This window comes from Mytilus californianus, unplaced genomic scaffold, assembly GCF_021869535.1.
Source record: "Mytilus californianus isolate M0D057914Y unplaced genomic scaffold, xbMytCali1.0.p SCAF_4, whole genome shotgun sequence".
NCBI classification, from domain to species: Eukaryota; Metazoa; Mollusca; class Bivalvia; order Mytilida; family Mytilidae; genus Mytilus; species Mytilus californianus.
The window spans coordinates 105,494,449-105,508,884 of NW_026262690.1; the positions used below are offsets into that span (position 1 = coordinate 105,494,449).

Below are 14,436 nucleotides of genomic sequence, written 5' to 3' on the forward strand. Positions count from 1 at the left end.
GCCTATCATCTTCAAAACTATAGTAGATATATAAAAACTATTAAAACAAATACTATTCCACCAAGCAAGATCTGCAAATAAGTCAAATATTGCCAAAATCATTAGTTGACGCCTTATAGGAGTTAGTTTCCTTCAGCATTTTTTTTTTAACATTTTTTAACATATTTTTGTGTGTTTGCCTTTTTACTTCAAAACTATCATAGAAAGTTTAAAAAGCAAAATAATGAGTAAGACCAAATCTGCAATCAGGTCAGCAAAGATGAAATAGTCAGTTGTCTTCGTATAGTAGTTATTGCACTTTTTTGTGTTTTGGGCAAACACTATAGAAGATAGATAGAAACTATAAACATACAATGATCAGCAATACAAGATCACAACAAAAAACGAGTTTTCGTCATAAATAATATTCTTGTCTACAATGTTTGAGAACATCCATTGTTGAAGATGCACATATACCTAGGTGAGCAACACAGTCTCTTTAATGCCTCTAGTTTAAATAATTATCGGAATCTTTAACTATGAAAAGTCGGATTTAATTTTACTGAACAGTAGGTATAAACGGGCACATGTAACCTTATTTTTTATGGGCATACTTTGACTATCTCTTTCATACAAAATCCGATTTACAGTCGATCACAATTTGAATTTGATATAAGGGATTTTATAAAGCCACATTTTTTTTTAATTCGTAAAACAGTATTTAAAAACTGAGCATGCCTTATGAAGGTTACCCCAGAACCATCGGTTTTGTGCACTTAATGTTTATCTTCTTTCCTGAATGGTGTTGCATGTGAGACTGACTGACTGACTTTCAACTGTGATACAATTAACTCATCATTGATGCTGGAATTAAAAAAGTTAAAAAGACAAATAAAGTGCGAAGTCGAAGAAGACCTTTGAGAACTCAAATTTCCGAAAGGTTTTGACAAATACAGCTTAATTTAATAACTATATCAAATACCGGAACTGTAAAGGTACGAAACAACATATGCATATAGTGGTAAACAAAATAATACTGATGATATAAGTTCAACTGAATTTCTTTATTTGAAAGCTCAGTAAATGATATATTATAATTGAACAAAAAGTAAAACAAGACTATAAAAAGGAAATCTGTGATGTTGAAGAAAATTTACAGTACAATTAATGAGATAAAAATTATAATCACAAGAAAATCGTTTTATATGACTTTAAGAGTAATAGTAACATTACAAGTTATATTAACCGTTCAACTTGTAAGTGTAAGTCGTAACTGATTGATTTTAAAGAACAAGCCAATTTCTTCAATCGGAAATGGAACGGACATATACTGAAATCCCTATCAGATTAAACTGAAATTTTAAGAAATAAATTAAATTTTAAAGAAGCCAATGTTTTGTATATACTCTGAATTACGAACACGGGGAGGTATATACAAGCCTTCTCGTGACGTTCATCTAATATATCTTGAGAGCAATAAAAACACGTCTGGTGCCATTGTACTTCAATTCAGAAAGAGACAGATTAAAGCATAACAAAATTACATTATTTAATAAAGGGACATAACTCTCACGATTACACTGCAAAAACACACACGACAATAGAATGTACATGTATAATATATAACATCTGTTATTACCGTCCTGATAATGCATGAAATATTTCTCACTGGACGTTAAGCAACCAACAACAAAATATAAGATCTGTTATTTAGAATGGAAATAAATAAACAGAGCGTTTAAAGACATAACAAGAAAAGTTCCATTATCAAATATAACAATGTTAAGAAAATAGTCATGACATATACTTTCTTTAAATGCAGTGTCAATAACAATAATGACATCTTTATTCTCATAAACATTGCAGACACAAAGGTACAGAGAGGTTGCTAAATATGTACAAGAATATGCATATATTTACAAACATTTATATACAATACAGTGGTTCCAAAACAATATACATTTTAATAGCCAGAGGGACCAACGTGTTGGTTTACACACATTATCAACTTACATAATTTTTAAGCTACGGCTAGTGTCAAACCGTATCTTGCATTTAAAAAAAATGTTATTGAAAGTCTTTTATTAAGAAATTTCAAAATTCGCTCACGATGCCTTTCTTTTAAAAAATTGCTTTAAAATTGATTGTTAACATGTTTGTTAATAGTGAAATAATGACATACGTACAAATAGTATTTTCTCTCATAATATATCATAAACAAGTAAAATAAGCTAGTTTTAACGCTGTCAAATTGTTTGAAACATTTCTTTGTAAAAAGTAGCAAAATCTTTTTTTTTTACATAAAACTCTGTTTATGTTTAAACTGCTGTATTTTTGTCATCTGCTGGGATATTATGACAACCGAGGTACTAAAGGAAAGCAGAATCAATGAGCTACACCCTATTAATCACATTGAAAAAACATTAAATGTTTCATATTTGTAGATCATTTGAATAACTTCCTATTTTTTTAATTTACACTTTCAGTTTCGACTATCTTTCCTTTTGATAAGATACTTCTTTTGTCTATATATCAATTAAAATGACAAAGTTAAAGCAGCTTTTAAAGAACGACCACTCAAAATGTTCCTTGTGTTTCATATATGATTGCATATAGTTTATATAATTTCATGTATCGAAATGCTCTATTCATTATTTTTTATTAGATAATCAATTTTTATATGCGGCCTGTTTAAAAGTTTTAGACAGATTTTTGTTCGTGTCATGATAGAACCACAGAAAATGCCTTACCGTTGTCTAAAATTGTATTTTGATAACAAACATAATAAGGAAACCTGTAAAACAAGTAAAATTAAATTAAAATTGCAAAAGAAATGTTTTCGGAAACTTATTTACCAAAAACACTGATGCAGAAAATATAGATATGTTTTTAATAATGTTATGTGATATTTTGTTCTCTGACATCATTGTCATATCTAATCATTGTGTGCCGTTTAGTATCTGAGAACCGGAATAACAGGTAAAATTTCCATTGCCAAATTTACCGGAGCAACAAATGCAGGCCAATGTTGACTACAATATAATTAGAATATCTAAATCGTCCCCTAAATTTTATCCTAACATCATGTTATATGAGTGTAGGTCACTTAGTAGCAGAGAACTTGAATCGATATAAACTTGATCAAAATCAATTAAGCATATAATTGACGTATTGGGGAAATTTTAGTCACTGACGCATCAAATATATGTAATCATTGGAGCCTATTTTCTCTGCTAAATGTATAAAGCTCGTTGATTTTAGGTTCATTGGTAACTAAGAAATAAACTAAAACTTGACCAATGTTTAGAAGCACAAAATGTAGGCAAGGTTCACCTAATGTAGATTGTAACTTTTTACCAGATGCATCATATCAGTATCAGTTCATATGATTGTAAGCATTAGTATATGAGAACTGGGACTCAACATAAAAAAAAACTTGTTCAAAGTCACAGAAAAAATATTGTAGGCATTTCACTTAATGTTGGTAAAAGTCTCATTCATCATGTTCATTTTTGCAGCAAGTTGTGTGATTGTAAGTCGATTCCACTATTTAAAATGATTTTAAAGGTAGAAAATAAATGCCATGAACCGTGAAATATGGGTTGTGCCCTATATAATATGTCATATGTTATGTCACCTGGTCAATTTAACAAACCATATGGATGTATGTCCATCATTATCTAAGTCACTCGCGTATTTGCATTTCAAAAGTCATCACAAACTTCGGTCATACCAATTTATTATGTCATACCACCAATTCAAAACCCTTATGTAATCAATCAATTTTTTCAATTGTCACAGCCTACCTTAAGTTAAACCCAGGTATATCCTGAGTTGTACTTGTATCACCTTTCTATACTCCATTTTTTAACCAATATTTTACGTCTTGTAGTGAAACACGATTGTTCGAAAGTCAACTACTACTAAAAAAAACCCTGGTTTTCTGGAAATCTTAAAAGAGTATACTTTAGAGCGCATAAATCCTCAATTTTAAATCCAAAATCATGGACAAATAAAATATGGCTAAAATGGTATAAATATATTTTCTAACACTAAAAGTTTTATTTCTGCAAATTTGTTTAGTTTAAGTAAACAATAACATTAAAACCACGATTATTGTCAGAGTAGTTTTACTTTTTATGTTCTAAATAGGAGTGGGAAAATTGGTGGTCTGACACTTTTATTTAAACCAGTAGACTCATTAATTACTTAAATTTCTGGCCCTAAAGTATAAAAAATACTACTACCAGATACAACATTTCAAACCGATAATTAAACTTAAAATGGCAATAACCATTTTGAAGTTATTAAATATAAATGATAAAATATACGGCCAAAGGTAATGTAAAGAGCAAAAACAAAATGGAATGACTATAATCATGAAATTAAGTGATACGGAAAAGTTCTTCATTTTAAATCTAACTTTGAATAGAAAAATATAATATACAAGGAACAATGCGGGTACTGTTTCACGTGTGATGAGATTAGAATACACCGAGAGAGAAAAATTGAAACCTGACTCTATAAACAAAATTACTGTCCCTAAAATATCTGGGGTAATAATGATTACGATAAATAAAAGTACAATTGATAATAGGAATATGACCAAATTACTTGGCAAGTACTCTAATAGATAAAAGTAGACACAAATGAAGAGGAACAACATAAAAATAAAAGCAACAAAATCAACGTAAGGAAAGATCAAACTACAGCAAACTAAATCCATGGAATACATCAACTTGCTTAAAATATTTCTGCCGTTCCGATCTGAAAAGAAAATGAATAATGAGAAAAACTTGTGTATAATTTGGCCTCGTGCAATCACGGTTTGACAGTATAATTTTTGTCTATGAAGATACTGACAGTTACTACTCAATCTAAATAAAAATGGAAGTAATTTGGTATGACAAATGTGAGGATTTTTACATGCAAATTCTTATCTGCGGAATCCACTATTTCGAAAGGAACGCAGACAAACATAAATGTGTCTTTTTGTTGTTGGGATGTACAAGTACCTGTCCACGTCTACTCTGTGCATTTGTTAGATGTATTTCTATTTGTATCCATCTGATGAGTTAAGCCTTTTTCAACTGATTTTTATAGTGTGTTCTTATGTTGTACTGTTACACCACTGTCCCAGGTTAGGGGAGGGTTGGGCGCCTGCTAACATTTTAACACCGCCACATTCTGTATGTGCCTGTCCCAAGTCAGGAGCCTGTAATTCAGCGGTTGTAGTTTGTTGCTGTGTTACATATTTGTTTTTCGTTCATTATTTTGTACGTAAATTAGGCCGTTAGTTTTCTTGTTTGAAGTGTTTTACATTAATTTTGTCATTTCGGGGCTTTTTAAAGCTGACTATGCGGTTTGGGCTTTGCTCATTGTTGAAGGCCGTACGGTGACTTATAGTTGTTAATTTCTGTGTCATTTGGTCTCTTGTGGAGAGTTGTCTCATTGGCAATCTTACCACTTCTTCTTTTTTAAATATAATTTGATTTTTTTTATAAAAGACGATATGAAAAAGCATTGGGCGAGGGACTTACGTCTAATTTATCAATAACAAAACGCATACTTTTTTTTCATCTCAGGCACTTGCCTTTATAACTCTATACCTCTTTACCAGTATAAAAGTGTTCTATACTACTACTATGAAATATACTACTAAAAAAATGTACACTAATACAACTTCTGACTGAAAATAAAGTAAAACAAAATCTCAATTTAACTTTCAAGTTGATTTTTTTTCTTTACCTTCAATCATTTGTATATTCAAAAGGGCGTCAGTTGTGGCGGTCAAATTTCAAACAGCTACAGTGTTCACAACTTTGAGGAAAGGGGTCAAAATGAAAGCCACAATTCTAACATTTTTTTCCACATGGTCTAGTTAAAAAAATGCATACAACGCACAACATTGACGAAGTGTTGAATCTGATGGCATAATTGAGTACCTATGAACAGAATCTATCATGTCATTTGAAATAAAAATGAACAAAAATTTGGAGAGGCATATTTATAACCCGCAACATCCTTTAAAAAATAAAGGTTGATAATTTCAGATCATTTAATCATTTTCTACAAAGATATGAGCTCTCAAAGTTTGACCTCCATTAATCTCGTTGGAAGTGTGCACAACTTTATTTGAGGAGTATATTAATGTAATAGATATAAAACATACTTCCCATAGATGTATAAGGTTTACATGTATTAAGGCAACTACACTACTCATCAATCTTACCAATTGAAATATAACACGAGGAGATGCGGTATGATTGGCAATGCTACAACGGCCTAATTTATAGTACAACAATGAACGAATGACTGACAACAACGTTGGACAATCATTGGATTACAAGTTCCCGAATAAGGACAGTGACATTAAGAATATGATGGGTTTAATATGTTTGTGGGCGCTCAATCCTTCTCCTAACCTGGTACAGTAGTATAACAATACAACATAAGATCTTAACAAACTGTTGAAATCAATTGGAAAGGAAAATCTCATCCAATTGATACAAAGCATTAAAGATAACAAGACATCGAAAAAAGACTTAAAAACTCGATCTGTTACTCGCAATTACTGAAAGCTAGTTTAATGCTCAATTTCAACCAATAGATACACCATCTTTCCCAATGTCGAAATCGAGACCTGAACACCTCCGATGTCCGATGGATTTGGTGTAAAACTTTCATAATTAACTTTAGAAATATATATGTATGTGAATGACAACATGTGATACCGAGAGTATGCAGGACCATAAGTGTCAACACCTGGATATAATTCATGTTAGCTATGTAATAAAAAACCAAACAAAAATTCAATGCTAGGACTGAAAAAAAAGCATTTAAAAATCTTACTACAATTCACAGAATGATTATTTTCAATGGAACAGTAACTTTTTGTAAATAGTATCTCAACCCACGATATCTGTGAATTACATTACCACATCTCTACGTTCAGGCAAACTTCCAAATCAAATCTATGAATCTATGAAAGATCCAAGTAAAAGTTTTAAGTAATTTGTGGTAAAGAAATCACTGATTTGATATTTGTTTGTTCGAGCATTACTCTGGAATCAAAAGTTTCTATTATCGCATTGTTTTAAGGTCTTGAACTAGTCAATTATATTGAATGATGAGTTTCAGACATTGATCTGGTTGGACCAGGATATAAACAGAAATTGATTAAATACGGTATGTTGTTTGGCTTGGCTGTCCTTGGTTCCTGAAATAACGAGATTCATGTTCCAGTCAAACTAAAACAGTGGGAACCAGTTTGTGTATTTTTTTTTATCTCGAAGGTCGGAATGTGTGACGACGTTAACTTGATTAATTGAAGTTAGTTCTATTAAGAAGGACTAGTGAAAAGTTCTTTATATTTTAAGTTATTAGTCACGTCTAAATTAGAAGTGTGTGAATTTAGTATTTAAAAGAAACTCGTTGTCTCATTGACAATCGTGCCACATCAACTTATTTTTATATTTATAGCACTAAGGCCAAACACTTTCATTTTACTTGGTTAATTTATTATGTTTTTTTTTACCCACTTGAAATTCTCGATCTGGTCTTATCCCGTAAATTGGAGTTCGAATATGAAAATGTATTAACATTCACGGTTTAAATTTCGTACAGAGATACCGCCATGTTTGTCTTTTATTGTCTTTGCCTACTTAATATGAAACAGTTTTATAGATCTTAGTTGTTTGTTACATGAGCGAATACATTGCTTGGCGCAATCGTCACCGCTTGACATTGGTTGAAATCTGAAACCTGTCATTTGTTGAATTGTATGGTTCTGATGGTTATATATATTTGTTATTTCCTTACAAGCCCCTTTCACATGACAAGTATTTTGTCTTTCCATGCTCGTCGATCAAAACAATCTTTTACTTATGTGCCAATTTGGCATTTTTGTTATACAATTTAGTTGGTTACGTATTTTTTAATTCTTTTAAACACCAACATCAATTCACTACGAGTTGTTAATAAAATTATGTATTGTTCAATCAATGTAAATAATCAAAACAAACTTTTGCACGGATGAGTACATGCGATCAGCTAACATATTTCAGATGGTAATTAAAGAAAGGTTCCGATATAAGTATTCCTTAATTGATTAAAGACTTATGTAATTTTATGCATAATACTGAAGAGTCTAAGGGAAGTCTTAGTGAAATCTAAGTTAAAGTAACACTTAAGTTAAGATGTTTTATATTAATTAAAATTTGTTCTTTTAAGAAGGACTAGTCAAAAGTTCTTTATATTTTGAGTTATTTGTCACGCTTTAAGTATTAGTATGTGAATTTAGTATTTAAAACAAACTCGCTGTCTCATTGACAAGTGTGCCACTATGAAAATGTATTAACATTCACGGTTTAAATTTCGTACAGAGTTACCGCCATTTTTGTGTTTTATTGTGTTTGTCTATTAAATATGAAACTGTCTTATAGATCTTAGTTATTAGTAACATGAGCGAATACATTTCTCAGTTTACCGATGTTAAATGCTCGTAAATCCATAAGGAATAGACAAATCAAGGTAACAAAGAAAACTGACAGAATCGCATGAAATCTAAACGGATTGGGATCGGTGCTTCGACAGGGTAAGAGTCTCCTGCGATGCATTCATCACCCGCCATGCAAATTCACACTAAGTCAAAATATCACATTCAAGAATAGCACACTATCGTTAGAATCACAGATGATATAATTTTACTGGTATCTAGAGACCTAAGACCACGAAACCATGTCACTAGTTAAATGAGACACACACACGTCGTATCAGTCAACCACTCATGGCCGTATAATTGCATTGTGAGTTTAAGCCGTTTAAGAAACAAAACAAATATTTTGAAGTAGCAGATATCTTCTGTGGAAAAAATAGTGACTCTGATATGTGCAGGGTCTTTTTTTTTATATTATATAGGATAGTTTTTGTTTGTTGTATTGCTCATGAATTCTTATATTACTGTTTTTCGAATGACAGAAAAAGGCCCGTTTTTTTAATTGAGATTGATAATAAATAAAACAAACTGTGTTCAAGGATTCTGTGACAAGCATAATACTTTAATTTGTTTTGGTCAATTTGCTGACTGCTTAGGACATAAAATCAGACTAACAAACAAAAAATTCATACTTACTCATTTCATTTATTTTCTTTGTTTGTTGTTCCAATGCATCATGCATATTAACAATTGTCTGAAATAAAAGTATATTTTTAGAAGTCAATAAACTCATACAAGATTTCTGGGCCCGTTTGCATAATAAGTTAAGATTTTCCTTAGTAAACAATTTAGTTCAAGAAACTCCTTGTATAAGGTTCCTATAGAGCTACTCTAACTTTTCAAAAAAGACGAAAATCATTCGAAAGTAAACGGGTTAGCAGAAAATGGATAGATAACCTACCATTAAATTAATTAATAATCATATCTGAAATATTTCGTTTGTTTATTGCTTAATCTTAATGACCATTTTATTAATTTTTCTAAAATCACGTATAATCAACAAAATCAAAATAACAGAAGGTAGGTGTATAATTTCATTATCCTTATGGCTCAATCTCGCGATTGAGTATTCCGAAAAGTTCTCACAATTCATGCTATATTTCTTCTTTTAATTCGTCTGTTCGTGCATGCATTTATGAATAACATCAAACGTTCTATTGTTAGAATACACATCCTGGTATGGATTGTACGTACAAAAAGTTTGAAGGAAGCGATGAAGATCTTCAGGCATGCAAAATCATACTTTCTGGGAAGGGTACCTCAAATTTTCAATTAGATAGTTGTATTCTTAAGATGTATGCAAATCTCCCCTGAGTTTGATTCACCAACTGGAACAAAATCATAAAGGTTTTAAGACTTACTGAAATTCGTTAAAAGTCTTTTTAACGTACTCATGAGACTTAAACCGTATTCAATTAGTTTTCATATTTTCTGAAATATTCATGGCTATATTGCTGTGAACGAAAATAATGCCAAGTTTCAAATTTGGATAAAAGTATGATTTTACCAAATAAGAATATGTTGTTTCTGAACGACAATACATGTACATAAATTACTTCCAATAATATTTTGGTTTTTGGTTAAAAAAGTTCTACTCGATAATTTTTGGATAATTGCACTATTTTTTTTTTTAAATCTAGCAAGATTTCAGTTTTGACTTATGTTTAGGCATTTGAGACTTTCGAATAAATATTCAGAAATACTTTGTAAACACCTGACTGTAAACATATGAATCTGTTACTGTGTTTTTGAGTAAAGAGGGAATTTTGAAAATGTTCAAAAAATTTATTTACACTCGAAATTTATTTCAAAAGATTGATTAAAAAATCTTGATCCTGCATTTAATGTTTGTGTTAAAAGATATATGGTTATCTCCATCTAGGAACCCTCGCGAAAGACGAGTGACTGACGATTTAGAATCATATTTAAAATTAAAACTTTATTAACAATTTAAAATTAAGACTTTATTAACATACACCTTATAAAGCTGAATGATTTGCCACAAGTAATGTTGAGTACACATTTAGCGATTGAAGCTTCGTTTTCTATAATAAAAAATGCTAGAGAATAATTTTGTAATCTCTTGATAATTTATATTTATAACTCCATGCATAAATTGTCCCTCTTCTTTTGGATCCTTTTAAGAATATCTCCTCAAAGAATTGTCTGTACTCATTATATTGTTATTCTTTATATTTGTTATTTCTTTCCAAGCCCCTTTCACATTACAAATATTTTTTTCTTCCCATGCTCGGCCATCAAACAATCTTTTTTCCTTGTGTCAATATGGCATTTTATTTGTACAATTTAGTTGGTACGTATCTTTCAATTCTTTTAACATGCTCAAACACCAACCTCAATTCACCAGTAGTTTTTTAACAAAAGTATGTATTGTCAATCAATGTAAATGATCAAAATCAGTGACGCTCGAATAAAAAATAGTTAAAAGGCCAAATACAGTATGAAGTTAAGGAACATTGAGGGCCTAAAATTCCGAAAAGTTTTGCCAAATACAGATCATGTAATCAAATGCACTGATCTTTAACTATGAAGACTGCCGGTCAACACTGTCTGTAGATGGACATACTGTACATTCCATATTTATAAATACCATGCACAAACCAAACGTAGACATTAACTTTGAAAAGATTCATTTTAAAGAGGTACTAGTGCAATAATAAATTCATTATGGAAACAATACAGACGAGTACCTAAATGACATTGAAATTCTGTTAAACGCTAAATTTTGAAACTTTTATGTGTTCACTTCATATCTTGATTTTCAAGTCACGAAACAGGGAATTTCAATTACCACATGTTTAAATATTGAAGTAACTGTTAAATACTATCCTCCTTAAAACAAAATACCTCCTTTGTTTTCTTCTCACGACGCATCTCATCTAAAAGTGTAATTTGATATTGGGTGCTTATAGTTTCATCCAGTGGTCTGACTGTCGCATCATTAAGTTTTTGCCTTATCATCTGTTCTTTGTTGCATTGTTTGGCAATTGAAAGTATAACGCTTTCTATCTGTATTTTGTAACCAGAATAATCTGTATCACACATTTTTGCCTCTTGTGAATGACCATACAGAATGTTCCTGTACTTAATTAGATCATCAACGTCTTTTCTGACAGCACCGGTACAAGATGGGGCAAAGTTAATTAACAAACATCTCAAAAGTGTTAGGTCCAGACATGATGTTGTTAAAGATTGTTTAGCAGCACTACAACAGAACTGTGACCTGCTGTTCAAATTATGACCTGTCATTGTCGGTCCAGTTTTATCAAATAAAATATCTAGTTGGCATGGATACAGTACTCTTTGTGAAGTAGTATTTCTTGCGAATGCTCCTCCAGTACACTGACAACACGAATGTTTGTTATAACAAAGATGATAAATTGCATGCTGGTTTATGTTAATAAAATCTATTAAAGTCAGGTTTCGCTTAGATAAATCATCCTCTAGTAATAACAAGAGTACTTCCTTCCCATGCTCAACGATGATGGTTGATGTTCTGTAAAAGTTTTCTCGTTGTTTTTGTGTCATAATTTTACGAAAGGGAATACAGTTATGGTGTTATATTGTTCTGTTGAAATCAAGTGGTGCAATCTTGATGTAGTCTTTCTTAATGTTATTTTGAACTTGCTGCATTTGTTTCACACTTTCCTTTTCTCCAGATTATTTGAGAGGCACAAGTCAGTGTACAAGGACCCTTTCACTGGTATACCGGAAATACACCATTTTACCTGAAATCATTATATAATATATTCAAACTAAAATGAAACTATATATATACACATTTCTAAACACTAGTGATATTTATACATATACCTATATTTATAACAAATTCAAATTCTAATCAAATGAAACTTTCGCTTATAACATATAGCAATGACTTTCATTAAAAGTGCCAATTTTGGTAAATATAATTCGTTTGTAGATATATATATATAACACAGATACTTTGAAATATTCAAAAACCTTTATCGACACTTTTACCTGTCATCTTTACGTCATAGATATAGTGTACAAAAGTGACGATAGTGTGTGCAAATAGTGTGAGCAAAATCGATACTAGCTATACCACGGTTCACTTAGCATGATATGGAAATCAATACTACAGAACTAAATACTCTGGTATTTAATTTAAAAGGTATAATTAGAATGGATGGATAACATTTCCAATTAGAATTTAAAAAAAATGTTTGATGGATAAACGCACGTTATGGCAATATAAACCACATGCACAGAATTAACACGAATGAGTAAATGCAAAGTAATTTTGCTGTGTAAGTGTATATTATTCTTTTACAAAGTGATGTTTGAAAAAGGCGAAGTTGCTATACAAAGTCTATAATTTTGTTTTACCTTTGAACCCAAAACTGTCTGTATACGCCTATGAGAGACAGTATAGGTTATTTTCAATATCCCAACCAATTTTTTGGTTTAATTATGATTCTTCGATCATAATTTCAGGAAATCATCGTAAAAATGTCTCATTTTCTCCCTACCCAATTTACCCTTACCATTTATTTTGATATTTACTGATCATTGTTAATGAATTTGGGTGAGATAGTGATTTCGGTCTTACTTTGAGCCGACGGAAAAATAGCCTTGCCAAAGACAGTATATAAATTGATATTTAGCTCAACAGCATGCACAAAATAGTTATGTAGTCGCGCAAAAAAAGAATAAGCCAAATAAGTAATAGGTTCAAAAAAATATTACGTCCACATTAAAGTCCAGCCCTGCTCCTCTTCTCCTGTCGGTAATCAAATGGTCCTCACTAGCTGTGCATTTAAAAAAAAAAACTCATTGATTAATGATGATAGAACCTATCATTATGTTTTTTTATAGTTACTTTGTAAAAATTTAACTTTATTGTTAGTTCCTAATCTTAAAATTTTTAGAATAAAGTCCTATCTAATATAGGCACCAACATGCTTCCTTAAATAAAGGCAACAGTAGTATACCGCTGTTCGAAATTCATAAATCGATAAAGATCAAAACAAATCCGGGTTACAAACTAAAACTGAGGGAAACGCATAAAATATAAGAGGAGAACAACGACACAACAAAAACAAAACATTAAAAATATAACACACACAGAAACGAACTATAATATAACAATTGCCATTTTCCTGACTTGGTACAGGACATTTTAAGAAAAAATGGTGGGTTGAACCTGGTTTTGTGGCATGCCAAACCTCCCGCTTTAATGGCAAAGTCAAACACAACACCAAAACGACAACATCACATGACAGGACCACAATACAAATAAATGGGAGAACATATAGGACAAAGAAAAACACGAATAATAGCTAACAAAAGGTACTAGGCTTAAAATTCAATACGCCAGACAAACACCTGTACAGTGATTAAATTTAACTTCGAACTGAACACTGAACGAGTTCATGTTAATTCTATCAATGAAACAAAAGGAAATTGAGAAACTTTACAGAAAATGCGTTTTCATCCGTTAAGCGTTTACCTCTGTGAAGAGAGTCACTGATATAATTTACGCACGTCTAGGCAGAATAAATGAAAACAGTAACACTTTATAAATGCGCATGTTTGGATTTACCTTCATCGGGAACGTTCCAGCCCAAAAATTGAAAACCTGGGATGATAAATGCTTAAACACTGTGGGTCCTATATGAACAAAAGAGGCAGAAAAGATTAGCCAAATCTTTCTACAGTCAACTTAATCCACCAATTTTCTACGTAATGAAATGCATGTACCAAGTCATGAATATGACAGTTTTTTTCCATTCGTTTGATGTGTTTGAGCTTTTGATTTTGCCATTTGATTAGGGACTTTCCGTCTCAAATTTTCCTTGGAGGGAGTTGGAACCTTAGTTTCTTAAAGAGTTTCAGAATTTATCAATTGCTAAATGTCTTAACAGAAGTATTTCCAGCCTTTTTCAATAATGACGTAAATGAAGTCAATACCTTTA

The 14,436-nt window shown here is 31.2% G+C and overlaps 1 protein-coding gene across 1 annotated transcript; it reads right to left on the minus strand.

Moving 5' to 3' along the window:
- Positions 1-1,024: 1,024 nt before the first annotated feature.
- On the minus strand, positions 1,025-12,505 carry LOC127738985 (uncharacterized). Its single transcript, XM_052250488.1, has 4 exons — positions 12,479-12,505; positions 11,345-12,225; positions 9,113-9,170; positions 1,025-4,746 (listed from the first exon to the last, which is right to left on the minus strand). The coding sequence occupies exons 2-4, from the start codon at positions 12,023-12,025 to the stop codon at positions 4,223-4,225; spliced, it is 1,263 nt and encodes a 420-aa protein (XP_052106448.1). The 5' UTR covers positions 12,026-12,225; positions 12,479-12,505; the 3' UTR covers positions 1,025-4,222.
- Positions 12,506-14,436: the final 1,931 nt, after the last annotated feature.

What these genes read in the sequence shown, in the direction of transcription:
- LOC127738985 (XM_052250488.1), bottom strand. Translation starts at nt 12,025, where the DNA reads ATGACACAAAAACAACGAGAAAACTTTTACAGAACATCAACCATCATC. An exon ending in GTGAGAAGAAAACAAAGGAG is followed by an intron (nt 9,171 to 11,344) that starts GTATTTTGTTTT and finishes CTTTTATTTCAG; the next exon opens with ACAATTGTTAATATGCATGA. An exon ending in AAAGAAAATAAATGAAATGA is followed by an intron (nt 4,747 to 9,112) that starts GTAAGTATGAAT and finishes TTTTCTTTTCAG; the next exon opens with ATCGGAACGGCAGAAATATT.